Consider the following 21,537-nt stretch of genomic DNA (forward strand, 5'->3'; position numbering starts at 1 on the left):
GTATGCCATCTGAACATCAGATATACCTGGTGTGTGTTAGCGTGAACCATTTGTACATTTGAATTCATGGTGCCAAAACCCTCCCCAAGACCAAAAAAAATAAAATAAAACCACTTCCCCAGAACATCTGGACTGGCTGAGACGGAGAGGAAGATTATAGAGTGCAGGAAGGACAAAATAAAGGGAGAACATTGGGGGGAGAGGGGAAGGAAGGTTCAGCCAGTTGAGAGAGATTTCATGCGAATGCAAAAAATATTTTGTGGGAGTATCGTTTTGCAAAATGGAAAAAAAAAGTGTGAGAAAGCACAGAAAGGAAATGGCGATGCAGAAGGTTGCACTACTCAGACGCCGATTAACACCTTAAATATACTTCATCGTTCAATGACATAATGCCAGAGTTAATAGCCCCGTGCCTCTTCCACGCAAGAACACCACCCTCATGTTCCCCTGGACTTGAACAAAATTGTGGCGTTGGCACTACACTGTTTAGACCTGCCGCAAAAATGCCAGTTAAGTGATGCTGAAGGGGCAAGTTATCCCACCTGGTCTAGGGTCAGTAACTAGCTTTCCTGGAAGATTGCTTTGAGATGATAAGAGTGGCAAGCCAGGGTCTCTTTCTTTTAATTATTCCCCACGGCGGACTGCCACAGACACTGCTTCCTCTACACACACACCCTCTTCCAGGCTGGCAAGTTTCAGGCGGCTAGCTTTTGGCCCTGGGACCACCACAATTGCTGGTCTAGTTTTAAGAGTGCTTGCCACATTGCAATCTCCCCTTCCTCAGTCCACACCACTGAGTGCAGCGGTGGGGAAACCCAAAGTAACCACACTGAGTCTTGCGGCAAATCCTCCTAATCTCAACATCTGGATGCAGGAAAGCTGCTACGGTAATATGCCGCTTTCAATGGCATCCCCACGGCTGGTGTCATGTGCAGCCCTGACCTCTGTCTAGAACGTCTCATCCGTCTCATTTTGGATGTTCAAGGGGTGGAAAACAGTTTTAAAAGCCTCTCTGGGTGGCCTCAAGACGGCCAGCTGAAAATAAGACCCATCTGCAGTTTGTTTTCTTTAAAAAAAGGTTAATATCGTACAGAAGTTCAGTTCTTTCCAACAGCATATCTTGTTGTGAAGTTAAAAGGCAAGTACATTTCTAGCCTTTTTAAAAAAACAACAATAATAAAGGACAAATGGCATGCAGTACAGAACCAGGAAACCTTCGGAGCCACCATTCAAAAGTGACTTGGGCCATCTCTCGCTCTTTTTATGACCGTGGGAAAACGTATTCAAGCGGGCTCCTACCTGTTAAGGCCTCAGAATTCAAGAGGGAGTTTTTAAGGTGGCTGGAGGCCTAAAATTCTTTTCGCTGACATTTCAGCAGTTGTGGTTGTTGTTGTTGTGGATTAGCAAACTGGTCTCGCTTTGGCTGCCTGAAATCTCTGTATTCTGGACACAAGGTTAAGGGAACTCCCGCTTTCTAACTGGCCACTTCACAGATGACAAAATTCCTACATGGAACGCAAGACTACAGAGAGAGTTTGTGGGGAAAACCCACACACAAACTCACAGACAGCTTTTTGTTTTTTTTGCTGTGCATGCTCATGCTGAGAAGCTACAGTCAGCCACAGCTTCCCAGGGCATGTGTACAGTCATGTTATGCTACAGTGTACATGGAAAACACCTTCTGTGTAGGAATTTTGTGGATGTATGGAGGTGCCTTTGGCGGCTGGGTTCCTACCAGTGTCAAAAGACTTGGCCCACCCTTCTGCCGCCCTCAAGAAAATGGGAAGCACTTTTTTTTGTTGTTTTTTAAGGTAGCATAAGCCTCTCTCCTTTTATTTAGGATACTGCCGCTGCTCCCTTCCCCCCACCCCCAAGAAACTCTCCTTTTTTTATTATTTTAAACATTATTATTTCCCCATCCCAGTACAAAGTTCAGCAGGTAAAAGGTTACATGGAAACTGGAACACACAATCGTATAGACAAGATGGATCAGATGAGGAAGTCTTAAAACTTTCCGAGTGAGAAGTAAGAGCAAAAGGGGGGGTGGGGAACAAAAAACACCCCACCAGTCTTCTAGCCTTTTGTCCCACCCCCCCAAAAGGTTTCACGCACCAACTCTCCAAAGCAACAGCCAACAGTTCCCAACTCTGCAAGAAAAAAGAAAGAAAGATAGATGGAGCCACGTCATTCAACTGAACGACCCTTTCGGGGGGGATGCAAAATCTGTCACAGCTCACACTGTAAAGAGCCCCTCACCTATGTTAGCTTTTTGGCTTTGTTGTATAACGAATCCACTACTTTACTCATATTCTGAATGGTCTCCAGAGCAGCTTCGTACGTTTTGTCTACAGGCGGTTCATCAAAAATAATCAGGACGCCTTCGCCTTGGTCGAGGATCCCTGGCAAAAGAGAAAAGTCCCCGTTAGGCCTCTCGAGTAACGGGGCACAAACTGATCTACCCCTCGAGTGACCGTTTCCCCAAGAAAACAGCACAAATGCCTTATTTTTCCGTGTATAACAAGCCCCAGTGTATAAGACTCCCCCTATTTTTGGGGACTCCAATTTAAGAAAATGGGGGGAGAAGGCAAAGAGTTGTTGAGCGCTTTTTTGGGGGGGGGAGGATTGCCCAGAGTTGTTGTGTTGAGCTTTTTATGGAGGGGGGTGATGCCGAAAATCACTCACACAGCTGAAATACGCCGACAATCAAAACCGTCTGCCCCCTCACCGCCACCAGCAAGCAATCGCATGCACAATTGCCACAGCAGCAGCCAATCCTAAGCAGCCTGTGCCAAAGCCACCAATCATCCACCAAATCGCCGCATAAAAGCTCCTGCTCGCGACTGCAAGAAATTGCCCGTCTCCCCTCTGCACTATCCGTGTGTAAGACAACCCCATTTTTTTACAGTAAAAAAACCCATCATCTTATACACAGAAAAGTACGGTAAGCCAGATACGGAAGGTGCCAGCCTCAACAAGAAGATGTTTTTAAGATATGGATAATGAAGAACCCCCAAGGGTGTGAAGCTCCTCAGGTCTAAAGCAACTATAGTTACCAGATATTTTTCAATGAATCCGGGGACACATTATTATTATTATTATTATTATTATTATTATTATTATTATTATTAGCTGAGTAGCAACAGGGAGTCAGTAGTGGGGATGGTGAGGCAAAAGACCCTGGGCCCAAGTACACATGCATATTGTATAAAGGTGCAAAGCCCTTCTTTCGCACCCTGTGAAATATAAATGTGCAGAGTTTTTAAAAACCTGGGCAACGTGACTCCCGAGCCTCTCCCAATCTCCTGCCCCCTTCCCGCTTTGTTTTGACTGATCATGGGCTTGGGAGTCGCAGGCAGGCGTTTCCCAGTTTTTAAAAAACTCTGCGCATTTATGTTTCACAGGGTGTGAAAGAAGGGCTTTGCACCTTGCCAGGCAGAGAAACCGTGCGCCTTGCGCCCCTCCTGGGCAATGTGCGGCTCCTGAGCCTCCCCCGATCTGTCAAAACAAAGGGAGAAGGTGGCAGGAGATCTGTACCGCAGGACGTCCCTGGTTCCCCTTTGCAGTGGCGGCTGCAGGGAGCAGCTCCTGAAGCCAGCCAGAGCCAACTGCACTACCAGGCTGGCTCCAGGCTGCTGAGGCTGCCGCTGCCACGTTTCCCGGGGACAGATTTGCAAATCTGGGGACATTCCAGGGATGGAATTTATCCGAGGACAGATTTGCAAATCCAGGGATTGTCCCCAGGAACATCTGGTAACCCTAAATAGGTAAAGGTAAAGGGACCCCTGACCATTAGGTCCAGTCATGACTGACTCTGGGGTTGCGGCGCTCATCTCGCTTTATTGGCTGAGGGAGCCGGCGTACAGCTTCCAGGTCATGTGGCCAGCATGACTAAGCCGCTTCTGGCGAACCAGAGCAGCGCACAGAAACGCCGTTTACCTTCCCGCCGGAGTGGTACCTATTTATCTACTTGTGCTGTGACGTGCTTTCGAACTGCTAGGTTGGCAGGAGCAGGGACAGAGCAACGGGAGCTCACCCCGTCGCGGGGATTCGAACCGCCAACCTTCTGATCGGCAAGTCCTAGGCTCTGTGGTTTAACCCACATAACCCACAGCACCACCCGCGTCCCTCAGCCCTAAATACAACCCCTCTTTTGTTTGTCCTCTGACACATCTAAGCTCTTGTTCGTACGCATCATGTTCTTGGGAGCGGGGAAGCAAGGCAGGACAAGCAAACCAAGACTGTGGTGGGCATGACTATTTCACATTTGGCAAAGGGAAGGGGATTTACCGTGGAATTTCTTGTCCAGGATCATCTGAGAGAGTTTCCTTTCCACATCGGCCTGAAAGAGAACCAGGAGACGATCAGCTTCTTAGAGCCAACGATGGACCAGCTGGTTTTGCCAGCCTGAAGTTTTGTGGTTCCTGGGATAGCAATCTTGAGGTAAACCACCTAGAGGTTGCTTCAGGGCCTCACATATGCTCTAGTGACAGCAAGAGTTCCTGCTCTTTTCTCCACACAAAAAACTCCCATGTCTCTCACACACTCTTAGCAGTTACAGAAACTAACTTAGTTGGTCTTTAAGGTGCTACTGGAAGGAAAAAATTTTTTTTGTTTTGACACTCTTAGCACTGAACTGAAGAACGGAAGCAAAAGACATTACCTATTTCATTCTAATATACACAACATTTATGACATGCATCTAAACCATACAGTAAAACTGTTAGTTTATGTATAATTATATTTTCAAAGGCTGAAGGCTCTCTATATAAGCTACTGATTATAACAGAAATAAAAAAGGTTTTAAACAATTCAAGGTTATGTTCTTGTTCTATGTGTTTTATAAAGGGAAGGGGGGGGGAGAGATTATCAAATTGTTTGTATTTCTTCCCTTGAATGTACCATTTCAATTAATGCTGTCATTGTGGCAAGGTAATCAATTTTTATTAAACCATTCTCATTCTGTTGCACTATGAGTGTTTGGCAACAGTTTAATTTAAAATTATGATGTTCTGACCTCACATGTTCTTCAAGGTGTGCCAAAATTATTATTCAAGGGTTCCTCGGTAGGGGTTATCCAATTATTTCTTGCATACACTATCTCCCTCCAAAAACACTCAAATCTTTTTGCATGTCCATAAAAGACTAATATAATCTGTGACTTTCTCCCACATTTTCTCCATATTCCACTAATTTATGGATATATCTTTGTTAATCATGGTTAAATACCAGCTGCATAACACACACATGGTAATAAAGCTGTATTTGTCATAAATCTTTATTTTCACTTTTTGCCTGTCACATTTCTAATCTTTCCCCCCACTTCTTTCTTTATTCTCTTCATATATACGATAACAGATGTTTATTTTTCCTTTGTGTAATTATTTCTCCATCAATTCAATTTTGATTCTTCTTTCTTTTAAGATTCTATACTGTGTTCACTTTAGCTGAAAATACTGGTATTAGGGAGGATTATTGGCTTCTAGGCAGTTTGACAATTTATCAAGTGTTAAATAATGACCATTTTATTATGTTGCTTATTATGCCATAAATCTATTATAATCTGGCAACTGGAAAGTCACATTATATAGAATAGGTTGAACTTATGACACCCTCAGATGTCAGGACTTTCTTATAAATGTCTCCTTCCCAGCACTGACTGAATAATTAAATTTGATTTATTAAATTTAAGACTCTTGGGATTATTTCCTCCCTATGAAATTATGCGTGAAGATCACAGCATCATTACAAGTGTCAGTTTTTGTCACATTCACAAACAACCGATTACAGAAGTTTAACAAAACTTTAAATGCAGTTTAATGCCTGCTCCGCTCTCTCTTTCCTGAACTTTATGGCAGCAGTTAGGCCCCTTCTTTTTAGCAGCTCCTAACTAGTAACAGGAACATTCAGAGCTGTTCATGTACATGCAAGCTTACGTAGTCTGTTGCATCCATGCTCTTACCTTTGACAGCTTGATAAGGCTAGATATGTGTTCAATCTGCAAAAGAAATTGAGAACGAGTGCCAACACGATTCGAAAGGAACAAATACACGTATTATGGTTTTCATTTGCTACACTTGGCTGAAGAGGCAGTCAGTATGCAACAGCTGTGTAGATTCTTGACACCTTTTAGGACAATCTCATGTCAGCAGCCAATTCCACTCATTTTAACTTAACACACAGTTCAAGTCGCTCGCATTATCCATTTATTTCCAGCAACCTCTTGATTAAATCTGCATTACTTTTTTCAGAATGCAATACTAGATATAACTTAAAGTCCAGTACAAGCCCAGCAGTCATCCACAGTGCTTTTAAAATATATATAAAAAAATTAGCTCTTAACATGAAGAAATGTCAGTCAAGGTCTCCAACCCACACTATGGCCCTCAAGTCACCGTATTTTTCGTGCCATAAGACGCACCCGACCATAAGACGCACCTAGATTTTAGAGGAGGAAAGCAAGAAAAAAAATATTCTGCGAAAAGCATGCAAGCGGCTCTCGCTTTTCTTGCTTTAAACCCTTCCGTACTTCCTCCCGCTTCGCTGAGAAGCCAGCAGAGCAAGAGTGATAGCTGCGCAGCCCCTCTTCTGCTGGCTTCCCAGCAAAGCGGGATGAGGGACGAAAGGGAGCCCTTACAAGGGAGCGCTGAGCAGAGCCTGGCAGCGGCTCTTGCTGGCTTTTCTGGGCGGTGTGGGAAGGGACAGAGGGCAGCCCGTCAGTCCCTTCCCCCACCTCGCGGAAAAGCCCCCAAGAGCCACACACACGCTCCGCACAGCTCTTTAAAGGGAGCGCTGAGCAGAGCCTGTATGTATCTCAGATGCGAATGCAGGCGGGAGGCTGCAGGCGGGGGAGCACATCAGTCCCTTCTCCCTCCTCGGGGAAAAAGGCCCCAAGAGCCGCACTCCCTTTAAAGAGCTGCACAGAGCATGTGTGTCGCTCTTGGGGGCTTTTCCGCAAGGTGGGAGAAGGGACTGATGGGCTGCCCTTCTCCCTTCTCAGGGAAAAGCCCCCAAGAGCCACACACACGCTCCACGCGGCTCTTTAAAGGGAGCGCTGAGCAGAGCCTCCCGCCTGCATTCGCTCCATAAGACGCACACACATTTCCCCTTACTTTTTAGGAGGGAAAAAGTGTGTCTTATGGAGCGAAAAATACGGTACCCAACCTGTTTATCAGCAAACCATCTTACACAAGTCATATGAACAGGCTTAGTCAGAGTAATCAATTCTTAAAATGTAGGGATCTGCCACTTTCAACCATTACCTTTAATAACAAATGTCACTGCAGAATTTGGAAGCAGAAGAAGAAATCCAGGACCCCTGGAATTGTCAATCAATGACTCACCTGATGTCTCAAACCACTTAGAGCTCCCCCATCTCTCTTTTTCTGCCCTGCAATTCCAGTTATACTACTCCAGAGCCTAACCAATAGTGTAAGATAATGTTTTACCACACTCTTGAAAAATGCAAAGGAAAGATCTGCACACAGGGTTTTGAAAACAGCCTGCTGTTACTGCCAATACTTTTGGCACTGGGCATGGTAATGGTTGTTTTGAAAATTTAACTAGGAAATCTAAGTAGATGACCGCCAACCTCATGGAGGCTGAAAAGATGAGAAAGGAAGGTCTTCCAGTGCTTCTTACCTGAACTCTGGAGAAAGGCTCAATGACCCGGATCAGGTTTTGTTCCAATAAGTTATCATAGAGTTTGCCCAAATGTGTGTTGATGATGGGGTCATCCCTGAGTTCCACTTTATAATCTTTCAGAGCCTGTGAAAGATTGGATTAAGTCAGCAATGAGCACAGAGGACGAGGATGCACCCATTCTTAGGGCCAAGGGAGTGAAGGCTCCTTGGAACCATTCTGAGACTATTTGTGTCTAATATTATACAGGGTTGTGTTTATGCTGCATTTAATAGAATCAAGGCACCTGTTCCAAGAAAAGAAGAATTGTGCAAATTTGCAGGTGCTTCGGCAATGTACAATTTTTTTTTAAAAAAATATATTCTACTAATCTTAGGTGAGAGTGGATGCTATGCAGAGGCCTGAAACTCCATTCCTTGACCTCTGGGAATACCATTCACCCGCCGTGCAAGTTTATTCACATCTAACTTAGACTAAAACAAAATAAAATAAAACACACGGCTAGCTCTTCATCACCCCCCCCCATGTTTTTACCCATCCTTAGCCCAGTTACTGGAAACGTCAGGGAGCAGCTGCCAAGTGAATATCTGGAACTCCTAACACAAAAGAAGTGTTTTCACCAAGCAAAAATGTTCCTAGGCCTTCAGTTGATTTACACCTGTTACCCTTTTAAAGTGTGTTGTGGAAGGAGGGATTATTGGGTTGTTTTTAATATGTATTTTTTATATTGTGATTTTCTGTTGTGAACCGCCCTGATATCTACGGGTATAGGGTGGTACAGTGGTACCTCAGTTTTCGGACGTCTCTGTTACCAAACGTTTTGGTTTTCAAACGCCGTAAACCCGGAAGTAAATGCTTCCGTTTTCGAGCATGCCTTGGAAGTCAAACGGCTTCTGCTGAGTGTTTCTCAATGAAATTTGCAGACTGCCTTCTGCATTACGTTTGAAAACCGAGGTACCACTGTATACAAATTTGGCTTAATAATAATAATAATAACAACAATGATGACCCTAAATTCCACTCATGTTAAGATCCAATCCATCACAAACACCACTACTCTGGATATTTCCACTCTTCCTATTTTTAAGAACCAAGAAACAGAGCAGGAAAGGTTGCAACTCTACATCCACTTTCCTGAGAGTAGGCACTAACTGAACTCAGTGGAACGGCTGAGTGAACATGACTGGATGAGGCCACAGCCTCTCTTTGTCCAACAGTGGCCAGTCAGATGTGAAAATGCCCTTCCCCTCATTCTCCCCAAGTATGCAGAGATCTACTGCCCCTCCATGTGAAAGTTCAGTTTTTAAGCCTATTAATCAACCACCTAGTCGAAGAATAATTAGCCCATTCCCCATTGTGCCTACTCACCTTTTTGAAGTCATCCAGTGATCTATTCTTACTAGCCTGTGCCACACATTTTAGAGCTTCTGTCTGCGAGGGAGAGAGAAAAGCCAACATTAGCATTTTCTGGGCCACGTGAATGGCAGGTTGCGTTTGCGGCACTCGCACTTGAGAAAAATACTTCCCAGAGTCAGGGGAAAATTCAGGAAAGGACATCAACCAGAATGCTAAGTATCTGTTCTAATTCCCTCCTCACTCAAAGCAAAACAGCTGCTATATCACAGAAAGAAACAGACTATGCAGCTCTAAAGAACAAGCGATCGAGACAGAAGAACCCCAGCTTGGACAGCAGAGACCCTCAAGATGCAATTGCGCAGCACCTCAAGTCTTTCAGGCGCTCCCTACTTCAGAGACCCATCTGCAAGGCAGCCCAAGTCACTGAAAAATTAACGGTGGGAGATGGGATCAAAAGACTCGAGGACAAAAAAGGTAGATCGGCGTATCTGTACCTGTCTGCCTGCATACCGAAGTGCAAGCTTCCCGCTCACCAAAGCCTGCACATCTTCAGGCCTGAAAAGGATAGAATATAAAATGAGAGGTGTTGACTCATCATGTCCCTGGCTGTTAGCAGAGCTCATTATAAGCAAGGCACTTATACATCCATTCAGTTAAATAACTGGGAACTCAGAATCTAGTGGCCTTTTCACCCTCCCAAGGATCTTCTTCCTTTCAAACGAAGGGAAGCACTGCCTGGCCTCCATAACGACAGAGGGTTTAAGAAATCCAGGCTGCCTTCTTGTGGCAGTACCATTTCCATGTATGAAAGAGGCTTGAACAAGACATACAGCAGAGAGAGGCAATGACAACTATGCTGCTTATCTCCACCCCTTCCTAAGAGACCCTTAATCCTTCTTTCTTTCCACTGGCCCCTGCATTCTTGTCTCCCTTCTGCAAGCTTTTACACTCATGAATTATGCCAGCTAAGGATCCCGGTGCTTCATCTAATACCAGAGCATGTGTCTTGACCCAAATGACTGCTGAAAAAGGGGGAAGACACAAGGGGCTATTTGCATTCCTTTTGCGATATAATTAGCCACATACAAGTTCAGCATGATCTTGCACAGCAGCATGTATTTCAACGCCGTGATAGCTTTGGGGCTGTCGATGGAATCGTAACCCTCAAATGCCTCGTAAAAATAGGAATATGCCGTCTTCCAGTCCTTTTCTTCCGCTGCATGAATGATGCCTGTTAGAAGGGAAGGTAAACACAAGGACCAGGTTAGAGCATCCAGTTTCGCTGGGAAGGATGGCTGCAAAGTCCTACTTATCAGTCCTTATAGGGAGAGACTGTCTCGAAGGGTCATTTCTCCCCTGCCCCTCTCTTTCTGACAAAAGAAAATCAATGTTATCAAGAGGGCTGCATCAGTTCAGCCAATAAAGGACTAACACGGGCACTGGGGAAAAAGAGACCATCTAAGAATGTACATCAAAAGAAGCTACATTTGTAAAAGGGGGGGGGATCCTAATAGCTCTGATTGCTTCTGCATTTAATTACTTCAGCTTAACTCTGACAAAAGGAGAACTGAGGGGCTTTTCCAAAATCTACCAAGCTCTGGCCAGTTTTGCCTTCATCTTGCATGATATGCATCAGTTAAGACAGCAATTAAGACAAGACCTCATCTGTTTTTGTTTTGCTAGATTTCCCCATGCCCGTATTTTGGGTTTCACTACGGACTCTCTAGAGTGAGAGTTGAAAGAGATCCTGCAGATTACCTAGGTCAGCCACATGGCCTAAGAACCTAACCAAGCTTCTTTTAAAAACCTCCTAGGGGGAAGATTCTCTAAAGCTCCCTGGATGGATTGTTCCAATGGAGGATCTATTTAATCACATTGATCTTCTTTCCTTCTACTGCCTGTCCTAGGACAGACTACAAACTCATGATCAAACGAGCACAGCGGCAGCATCTCATTTTCGCACAACACACCCCGGCTAGTGTTTATTGCACGGGGCAAAGGATAATAACCCCAAACACAGCAAGCATGTATGACGCAACTGCTGGCTGCATGACTTACCTGACTGCATGTCCAGCGCCGCCTGCAGCTTGGGTGGGCAATAGATTGCATTGGCTGTGGTTCGGGCAGAGGTTAATGCTGCTCTTGCTTTTGGCAGGTTGCTCAAGGCATGGTAGGTCTTGCTCTCCAACAGCTGCACTTCCACTAGGAGGGCCTTGTCGTCCATCTTTTTCAACTCCCGCAAAAGCTGTGAGCCTGACAAAAGTCATACAGTGGAGCCGGATGTCTCAGAGAATCCCTTTCTGGAGCCCCCCTCTCTGAACTCTCAAATACTTAATATTTATCTTTGCTACTCAACAGAATTTGTGATAGCAAGGGGAGGAATTCAGCACTGTGTTCTCCTGATCAATGCAAGATTTTCTGTGCGCCAGACAAAATACAAGAGCTGATCTGGAGGAACAAAAGTCCCGTTAGCTTCTGCTAGCACACCAGGTCAGCTGAATTGAGACTGGTCTGTGGAAAGCCAGGGTGGTATTCAACTATGTTTTACTCAAGAGTAGACCCAATGAAATTAATGGACCTGACTCATTTCAGTGGGTCTACTGTGTCCACCCATAGTGTCTGCTTTTGATGGGAGAAGGCAGGTTCTATCCCCAGTTCCACTATGAAGCAAACTGGGTGTTCTGCCTCACAGGATTAAGTGACACAACGCTATTAGGAGACTGAGATAAGAGTTAGGTACATACAAAGCTAACATATTAAGCATAAAAATGAATCCTGTGTTCTTTGACAACTAACGTCGGACAACATGGCCCTACCTGCCTAATCAGGTCATGGAAAATCAGCCACCATATTAAGCCACTATATGTGCATACCACCATTAATAAGAGAGTTAAGTGACGCAACCCTGGGCATGTGGAGAGTTCAGTGCAGATCTCGGTCAGTTAATTCAAATGACTTAGGGTCACTATGACACTAAGAGAAGAGGCAGAACCTCACTTGGTTTTAAAACTGAATCTAAAGCATTGATGGGGAACCTGTGGTCTTCAAACTCCCATAATTCCTGATTTCTAGCCATGCTGGCTGGGGTGATGGAAGTTGGGAGTCCAACAACTTATGGAGGGCAACAAGTCAGCCACGTTACCAAAGTCTTACACCCTGGCTGTGTTAGAAACTGAGTTATAAAAGCTAGGAGCAAAATTGCTCCTGGAACCTGAGTTACAGGCGCAAAAACAGAATGGTTAGCATCTATTCCCCCCCCCTCCATAATGCAGCAGAACTTTTTATTATTATTTTTCAAAAAGCATGAACTAATATGCAATTCACACCAGTGAGTGGCATGTTGTTAATATCATTTTTAATAGCAGTTTTGAATTGGACACCACAAACACAAATGAGGCTCAGCTCTTGCAGTAGTTGCCAAAACCATGTTATTTGAATAATTAATATTTACAGATACCTGTATGGACACATGCACACACAGAGAGAGAGAGAGCGCCAGGAACACAAAAACAAGAGACAGAGCTGTGAACTCTGCAGAGAACTGGAAGGACGTGAAAAGGGGGAAACACAGCAGGTGGAATGTGCTGGATTGGGCTGTGATCAAGAGAAAATGACTATCTGGTAGAGAAACACAATCGAGGAGTGCTGCCCCCAATCCAACCCAGAAGCAGACCATTTCATGTCCCCCTCCTTCATGCAACAGTGAGAGAGAGAGAGAGAGAGAGAGAGAGAGAGAGAAACCAAACAAATATATAGGAACTTTCCCCTCTCTGTACTACCTGGGGAACTCTCGCCTTCAAGGGGCTCACCTTTCCTCCTCCGCCCCTCTATTCTCTCTGCTTTGTATTCAAATGAATCAGGAAACTGCTCTTAAGTTTACTCTGGAGTCCTGCCGGTGGCTTTTCTAGGCCTGCACCTTCCGCACCAGCCCACAGAGAGAATGGAGAGAAAGGGAGGGAAGGAGGGAGAATAGCTGTTCTACTACCTTGTGGGATGAGAGGGTCCTAGGGTTGGACATTAATGCAGGAGCAGCTGATGCTGGAGAAGCAGAACAAAAGGATCGGATCAAGGTGCGGGGGCCTAACTCTTTGAAGTCCCGTCAGGCAGACATGGTCATTGCGATGAGGCCTCCTAAACCAATCGCGGTAAGGACATTCCCTCTCGCAAAACACGACTGTTTGCATTAAGAGTTTTGAACGCTGCCTCCAGGAAAGTATGCAAGGCCAAGGGTATGTCAAATGAAAATGGACCACCTTCATAATTTTTACTTTTAACAAGAATCAGGTGAATCGAAGCTTGATGGGAAAGTTGACCTCGTTTCTGCCTGAACCTAGGGAAGGCAGTTTGAGGAGTTGCCAAATAAAGTATCACCATTTATCCAACAGCCAATACTGTGAACTGATCACATAACATTTAGAGTGAGTAATTTTGGCCTTTGTCCTGATCCAGGAGGACTCATATGTCCTTTGGTTTTGCCCGCTGTGCTATATGCTCCATGTATTTATTTGTTTTCTCCATTTATCTTTGTAGTTTCTTAAGCTACAGAAATCTTTAACTTTAAACATATATTTATAATTTTATATTAAAAGATATGGTTCCAGACAGTTCTTATTGGAACCCAAAGACTGAATTCCCTCAGGCATCCTGGTCAATACATGATGCTAAAGCGATGAACACGCTTTTATGAAGCAGGTTTAGAGTAAGACGCAAGTGAATACAGTAACACCTCCGCGAACGTCCGCCTTGTCTAGTGTCATTCTGGCGAACGTCCGCGGCAAACGTGGAAGTACCGGAATGGGTTACTTCCGGGTTTGCAGCTCACGCATGCGCAGAAGCACAAACCGCTCTGCGAGCGTGCGCAAATGCCGCGCTTTGCCCTACGGCCTTTTTGGCTAGCAATCGGGGCTCCGGAACGGATCCTGGCCACAAAATGAGGTACGACTGTATCAAGGAGCTCTATTCCTTCTAGCCAGTATGAAATCAAAACAGGGGCAAAACGCTGCCCAGCTGGTAATCTACTTACCTAACTGCAATGCTTCTTGATACCGTTTAGTGTCAAAGTACAAAGAAACCAGCCTTGCCTAGGAGAGAGAAAGGTAAATGATGCATTTCAATGAAAATTAACTCTATGAATATGAAATACCGTATTTTTCGCTCTATAAGATGCACCAGACCACAAGACGCATATTCTGAATCTCAGAAGCCAGAACAGCAAGAGGGATCACTGCCCAGTGAAAGCAGCAATCCCTCTTGCTGTTCTGGCTTCTGTGATAGCTGCGCAGCCTGCATTCGCCCCATAAGACGCACACACATTTCCCCTTACTTTTTAGGAGGGGAAAAGTGAGTCTTACAGAGCAAAAAATACGGGACTTATTTCCGACAGGTATGAGGAACTTTCCGCCCTCCAGAACTTGCTGGAATTTAACTCCCATCAGCCAAAGCCTGTATGACCAGTGGTTAGTGGTGATGGGAACTGGAGGGTGGCAATAGCTGGAGTGCCACAGACTGCTCACTCCTGAGTTGGGAAGCAATATATGTGAACCACGGAAGAGGCAAGGCCTTTGCTGAGAGGAACTGCAAGTCTGGACAAGCACGGCAATGCAGAGTAAAGTCCGACAGCAGAGAATGCATGGTTGTGCGGTAATAGGTTTGAAGGGGAAGCTGTTCCCAACATAGGAAGAGGCACAACAGGGGAGAAACATGAGCCAAGGAACAAAGGATGTAACTGCAGCTCATTTCGAAGCCACACAGAGCAGAAAGACCGAGAAGCAGAAATCCACAAATACAAATGTATCTGCAGTCAAATACAAACTTCTCTGCATTGGCTAATCCAGAGAAAATACCTGTCTTTTTACCAGTCCTATATAGCAAGCACAACCGTGGGGGTTAAGAGGGAACACATGTTGACTGTTTGCATCACAGACAGGGGAGGAAAACTCCCAGAGATGCAAGTCTGCATAAAGGTGGCACGGAACTATCACACCCAAAACCACCATTTGAGAAACCTGGTAACACGTCAGCAATAACCCGAAAAAGCAACACAGCGGAACGTGAATAGATAACAGTTGTCTGGTTTCAGTGCCCTGGCAGGTAGGTATGGCAGGTTTCCAAATCCGGGGAATAAACGAGAGACCAATGTGCACAACTTAGCTGTACCAAGTCACACGGATATACAGCATACCTTACCTCCAGAGCTTGGCGCAGGAATGTCCTCTTCTCGGATTTGGCCCATTCAATGCATTCAAGACACAGGTCAACCTTAAAAGAAAAAGAAAGAAACCACATTCAAATTGCTTTTTTTTCTGGCTGAGGATAACTTGACCACAGCTGCCCCATGCATTTATATCCTTCAAGGTTGTATTATTGCAAGGCGCTCTATACTTTCTAGAAACAACAGAAGAGATTTTTTTTTGACAAGCTTTTCCTGACCGATGCATAGTTCTATGCCTTAGATATACCTTTGGTATTGATTTTAAGCATATTTTCTGTTATCTTCTATACTTTAAAAAACCCATTTCCACTTTTTTATGATAGGGTGAATATTGTTTATTTCATTAGCCTCATTTTACAAATGTCACAAGAAAATTTACAGTACTTGCTCCAGCACAACCGCCACCGTCTAGAGATTGTCTTTTGTATGAAGTTCTGCGTGCCTTCCTCTGAACAGGATCACCTATGACAGAACACCTGAAAAGCGACTGCAAACACCACGTTTACAGTTTTGCCTGAATTTTAATTCTCACCTCTTGTCCTGTTGCTGCCTCCATGTCTAGGAAAAGATCTAGCAGAGACCGAACCAGGCGAGCTGCCTTCGCCTTGCTGATGGAGTTTAAGAAAGGGCGCACATACTTCAGAAGTCCTCCAAGTTCTGCATTGAAAACAAAGTTGTGAAGCACAGTTCAGCTTCTGAAACTGTACAAGAACGCAACAGAAGCATAACGGCTCATTCCTGAGGTGGCAATGACCACACAGTTTAAAATCTAGTGCCACTTATTTCAGACAGAAGAGGAACATCCACACATACTGGCTCCAATTCTTTGGTATTATTATTTGGGGAGGGGGATTACCTGTATGCTGCCTTGTAGCATTTTTTCAGAACAGTTTTCCATCTTCTCTATGGTGCTAACTGCATGACAAATGTTTGTGTGGGTATGTTTCTTTTATTAAATAACAACCAAGGGAGGGGGGGCAAGCTTAAATGCTTTCCCCATATGTCCTGTCCCCAGCCCCAGCAGTTGCTTTTTAGTAAAGAAAAACAAGCACACACTGACTCGTCTTGTGACTACATGTCTAGTTTGGTCTACAGTGACCAAATCCAAAATTAGCATTCTTCTCTTGTCGAGATACTTTTCCAGATCCCACAAACGTGATGTCAGGGAACTGACATCAGAGATTAGCGGAGAGGGAAGACGCTCCGAGGATGCAGGGGAGGGAACCAGCAAGGAGAGAGGGAGAGCTTCCGCTGGGGAAGGAAACCAAGGTGACACCAGGAAGAAAGGGGAGGCTGAGAGTACTTCGGAGGGAAGGCTCCGAGACTCTTCCAGTGAGATCAGTGGGGAGAGCGCAGGACCTCCGCTTGGCACGCCTACTCTGCGCAGAAGGCTTCCGCGCAGAGAAGCTAGGCGGAGACTGGCTGTCAAGGAATTTTTATGTTGGAAGAAGTTCAGGAAACGCCCACTGACGGATTCTGCCAGTGATTGAGACAGTCGCGTTGTAAGGGGCTGTCAAACTAGGGAAAGGTTTAGCTATACAACCCGCTTGGAGCAGTTTGGAGTTTTACGCATAAGCAACCCCAATTCCCACTACACGTGACATTAGAGCAGTAACTGTTCAGAGAGCAGTAACTTTTCTACGGTGACATTATATTCTTTTTCTTATTCGTTATTCACCACCTTTCACCCTAAGCCTGTGTATCACACCATTAAAACACAGTAGTAAAAACAGATTAAAATGGTTATTAAGCTGCTTTAAAACAGAATTTACCTTCCGCCTGCCCCGTCTTGGCCAAGAGACTCCCCAGTTCCAGGATGCTCTGCTCTTTGACTTGTACGGCCTCTTCATCGTTCTCCTGGACATCACGCTTCACTGGGAAAAAGAAAAGGTTTTCGGAAGTTAAGACAAGCCTCTGCACCTAATCAAGGATTGTTCATGCATAATTCGGCTCAATCATCAGCTAGCTTCTTGTGATACCATAGCACCTGCCTCTCAGATTACGATTCTGAGTTTGTGACACAGAGAAATTCAGTAACATGAGGCAGCTCGGTTTTGTGTCATCCAGCATATTTGGCATAATGTAATCACAGCAGCGAAGTGGACACAGCTACAGCTGTGAAAAAAGCATCCCCATCGCTCTCTAGCGTGTCACCAGATATTGTAAACAAGCCTCTTCACACCAAGAAGAGTGGTTACATCACTAGTTTTAGTGCACTTGCATGAAAGAACATGCACAAAAAATAGTGGTATTCAGAGAAACCAGGACAGTACCATGTCCTGCGGTATACAGCTGCCAATATGTAAAATATTAACTAAGGAATGAAAAACTACAAACCGCCTTTTAAGCATAACGTATTGGCTTCAGCAATACCGAAGGACTACTTCACACTATTATAATGGAACTACTTAGTAGGTAGCCATGTCAATACTTTTCTCCTTGCCAAAACTTTAATTTCTAGGATAAAGAGGCATCTCTCATGGTTTAATTGTTCCCAATCCATGAGGAACAGTTTTATTTGACAATTAACAAATGGGAGGTTAACAAGAATCATTTCACTGAGTCAGAAATGTCATTTATTTCAAACGGTTCCCGTCAGCCAAGAGTGAATTCCACCAAAACCTACAGGACTAGATAATTTTGTGCATTTGCATGGGACAATATCAAGTTTTCCTTTGCTGTACACACGTTCTGCTCCTACTGTCAATCTTAAGACAAGTAAAGCTCCTCTAAGCAGGTGCTGTTCTCAGACTAATTTTGTCTGGGGAAGGAAGAGAAGTGGTGTCTGGTGGCTTTTTTCATTTAATATGATCTACAAAAATGTAGCTCAAGTCTTGAACTAAGAAAGGAAAAGAATATATTTTAAAATATGGGAAGGAGGAAAGGAGAGTTTGCAAGGCGCAGGCCAAAACAGAGAGGCCCTCCTGTTCTCTGGCACAACACCCAAATTCTAAGGGCATTCCATTTCCTAAACTTTTTATAGTTGAAGCTTTGTTTCAAAGGGTGTATTGCAGATAGTCTTCTTTGTTTCACTGTGAATCCCTACTCTGCTCTTTGTGTGAAGTGCACTGAAGGAAGATGATCAACTCTCAGCTGCTATCAACACATGCAAACTGCAAACCTGTATGAGAACAACTTCAGTTGTTCTGACAGTAGGTAAAATGGATTACTACTTCCTGATCCCAAAACCCACCTTCCTAGTTATACCTTTAGAAATCCCAAGCCATATTACTTATTTGAACAAAGTCCAAATTGTAGAACATCATAAGAAAATCCCTCCTAGATATGAACATTGTCCACAGAGCCTAACATTGTTTCTCTCAGTGGCTACCCAGATGACTCTGAGAAGCCCACAAACAGGCAGGATGGCAATAGCACTCTCCTGTTGTCGATCTCAGCATTTGGTACTCAGTGGCACATTGCCTCTGAACCTAGAAAAATTGCATACAGTCATTACGGCTAGTAGCTACAATGACCTACCCATCACAAATTTTAACAGTACCATTTTAAAGCCATCCAGAAACCATCACGTTTTGTGTCCCTGTACCTCACTCCCACCCTTCAAATCTAGTTTTTGGGTAAAAGACGACTTGCACATAAACTGTCCTCCTTCCCCTAATAAAACAGATATGAGGGGGGTGTACACAAAATGCCATCTTTCATAGCAAATATCAAGCATTAACCCTCTCACAAGAAGAAAGAGGTTAGGCACGCTCCGGAGGTGATTTGCCAACACCCTCACTACACAACCCATGCTGCTTTCCCATGCAATCTCTACCCCTCTTCAGATTCATCGCTCCCAGTTATCTCATCAGCCTTTGTTCAGGCCTACCCTCTTCTCCTACCTCTTACTCCACAACAAACCTCCATCGCATCTTCCTCAAAACTCACCACTTTCTTAAAAAAAAAATTTTTTTAGTAAATAATAACATCTGTCAGGGAGATTGTCTGATCGAGCAGGGAGGGGAAAACATAGCTGGACCTCCTCCTACGAGGAGGAGAACTGTGATCTCCCAGAACCGGCATCACAAAGCAATCTTTGTTAGCATCTGCACATCCAGTTTCTGTTAAAAGCATGGGAAACGGGATCCACTAGGAAGCTTCTTGTTGGGCCAACTCCCCCCCCCCACCTACCTTTACCACAGCCAGGAATCTCATGCCATCAAGTTGGCACCCTCTCCAACTACCATCTTGTTGTTCTTTCTCTCCATTGGCAGCACCCACCGAGACAATCCACTTTCAGAAGTCTGTGCCAGTCTTCTCCCCCCGCCTCTCCTCCCAACAACTTATTCCTACCTTTCTGATTGAAATCAGATTTCGGAGGTGGGGGGGGGCGGGTTAGGGTCTGATGGCTGCCTTGTCCCTAGGCTGAGATTTGGGATGCACCTGACGAGCAGCCAGGGAAGATTAGGGAGACCTTGGCAACTCAGGAAACCCGAGTCCGGCGTTCTTGCCTCCCGCGACAAAGAAGAGGCTGGGGATGGGAGAGGGTCTGGGGAAGCCTGTCAGGGGAGCCCTCCCCACTCCGCTTGCCTAGGCCCTTCCGATGCCGACCCCTCGGCCGGTTTCCGAGGCGGCCCGGACTCCCCCATTCCCACAAAGCCAAGCCTCCCTCCCCCCGAAAACATCCCCGCTCCCCAACTCCCCTCCCCGCCCCGTCTGCCTTCTCCCCCTTCAGAGCCGCTCACGGTGAGTCAGCAGCGGCTCCGGCCGCCAGCCGCCCCTGCCGCCGGCCTCCTGCGCCCGCCGGAGCCCCCGGCAGCCGGCGGAGGACGGCCGGCACTCCCTTCCCTCCGGCTCCTCACCTATGGAGTGCAGGATGCCAATGGAGGCCTCCCGGTCGGTGCTCAGCAAGGACTGGGCGCGCTGGAACTCCAAGCCCGCCGCAGCCGCCATCTTGGAAAAAAAAAGCCCAAACTCGCTCACTCACGCCGGCCGGAACCACAGGGCCTCACTTCCGCCGGAAGCTGCTTGCCCCGCTTCCTTCTCTGGGGCTTTTCCGTGGCGCGAAACCATAAAGATACGAAAGTGCTTTCTTTTTTTCCTTCCTAGCTCTATAGTCACGGCGTACGCGGCGGAGCGATGCTTGCTGGGAAATGTGGTTCTCGATAGTGCGGGGTTGCTAGGAGACCGGAGGAGGCGGAGTGGGACAGGTTGCTGCGCCTTCCGCTAACTCATCCAAATGGGTCCAGCCGTTGTTTGACTACACCTCCCATCATCCCTGACCGCTCGTCCTGCTCACTAGGAATGATGGGAATTGTAGTCCAACATGTGTAAGGAATCTATTTTTCCGACTATGTTGGGGTTTTGTTTTGTTTTTTGTTATAAAGCCCTGGTGAGAAATGTAAAAGCAAGTGCAAAAAATTGTCTCTGAGCATGCACAAAGTGCAGCTTCCTCTCCCCCCCCCCCAGCCCACATATATCACAAGAGTATACTGTGTAACCTGAGCCCCAGCCGCTCTCTTTTCAGCAATGAAATCGGAATCCTGTCCATTTCAATGGAAACGTACCTGCTTTAAAGAGCAAGGGATCAACTGATCAAACCCTTACTGGGAAATTTCCCAGGAAAATCCGAAGCGTCCCATATTAAATATCTTTGGGAAGACAGATCAAATGATATTACACTGGCGGTGGCAAAGTTTCTTTCCAAGGTTATAAAAAACAAATATCATTATGCCCTAGATAAAACAAAATGACTGCCTTGGTTTCTTTCATCTTTCTGTCTGGATGTTTTAACTGTATCTAATTTTCAAATTGTTTTGTGGGTCTTTGGGCTGCAATAAAGTATTGATTGATACCTGCTTTAAAAGTCGGTGGGTTCATAGCTGTGGTGTGAGACACGCCACAGCCTACAGACCGCTCCTCTTCCTCTTCACTGAAAGTGGTTGGATAACTCAGTTGATAGAGCACAAGGCACTTAATCTCAGGTTCATGGGCCCACATTTGGCAAAAGATTCCTGAATTCCTGAGGGTTAGGCTAGATGACCCGCATGACCCCTTCCAGTTCTACAATCCTATAATTCTATGATTCCCTTTTTAGCAGTGTAAAAGTAAATCCAAGCTTCAGCCCACAGAGGCAAGGAGATATAATAAAAAACGCTTCCCGTGCATTATCTCAGTAATTACAGCAGCTTGGTGGCAAATAGGTCAATATTATTAACCTGCGGTTTAAGAATTAAAGCCACCTTAATGAGTTTCAAACATCATCCCTAACCTGATGTCCTCCAGGTGTTTTTGACTGAAGGAGCGTCTCCACCCCCATCGTTCAGCCCGGACACTGAAGTCCAGCTCTGAGGACCTTCTGGTGGTTCCCTCCCTGCAAGAAGTGAGGT

At 45.4% G+C, this 21,537-nt stretch overlaps 1 protein-coding gene across 1 annotated transcript; it reads right to left on the bottom strand.

Moving 5' to 3' along the window:
• Positions 1–1,571: 1,571 nt before the first annotated feature.
• On the bottom strand, positions 1,572–20,143 carry PSMD11 (proteasome 26S subunit, non-ATPase 11). The gene is made up of 14 exons (XM_053363705.1): positions 20,011–20,143; positions 16,978–17,079; positions 15,738–15,862; positions 15,181–15,252; positions 14,018–14,075; positions 11,053–11,247; positions 10,081–10,225; positions 9,489–9,549; positions 9,007–9,069; positions 7,639–7,764; positions 5,960–5,995; positions 4,288–4,339; positions 2,257–2,399; positions 1,572–2,147 (listed from the first exon to the last, which is right to left on the bottom strand). Exons 1-13 carry the CDS (start codon positions 20,099–20,101, stop codon positions 2,257–2,259), a joined length of 1,269 nt encoding a protein of 422 aa, XP_053219680.1. The 5' UTR covers positions 20,102–20,143; the 3' UTR covers positions 1,572–2,147.
• Between the last annotated feature and the right edge of the window lie 1,394 nt (positions 20,144–21,537).

Source organism: Podarcis raffonei, chromosome 13 (assembly GCF_027172205.1).
Source record: "Podarcis raffonei isolate rPodRaf1 chromosome 13, rPodRaf1.pri, whole genome shotgun sequence".
NCBI classification, from domain to species: Eukaryota; Metazoa; Chordata; class Lepidosauria; order Squamata; family Lacertidae; genus Podarcis; species Podarcis raffonei.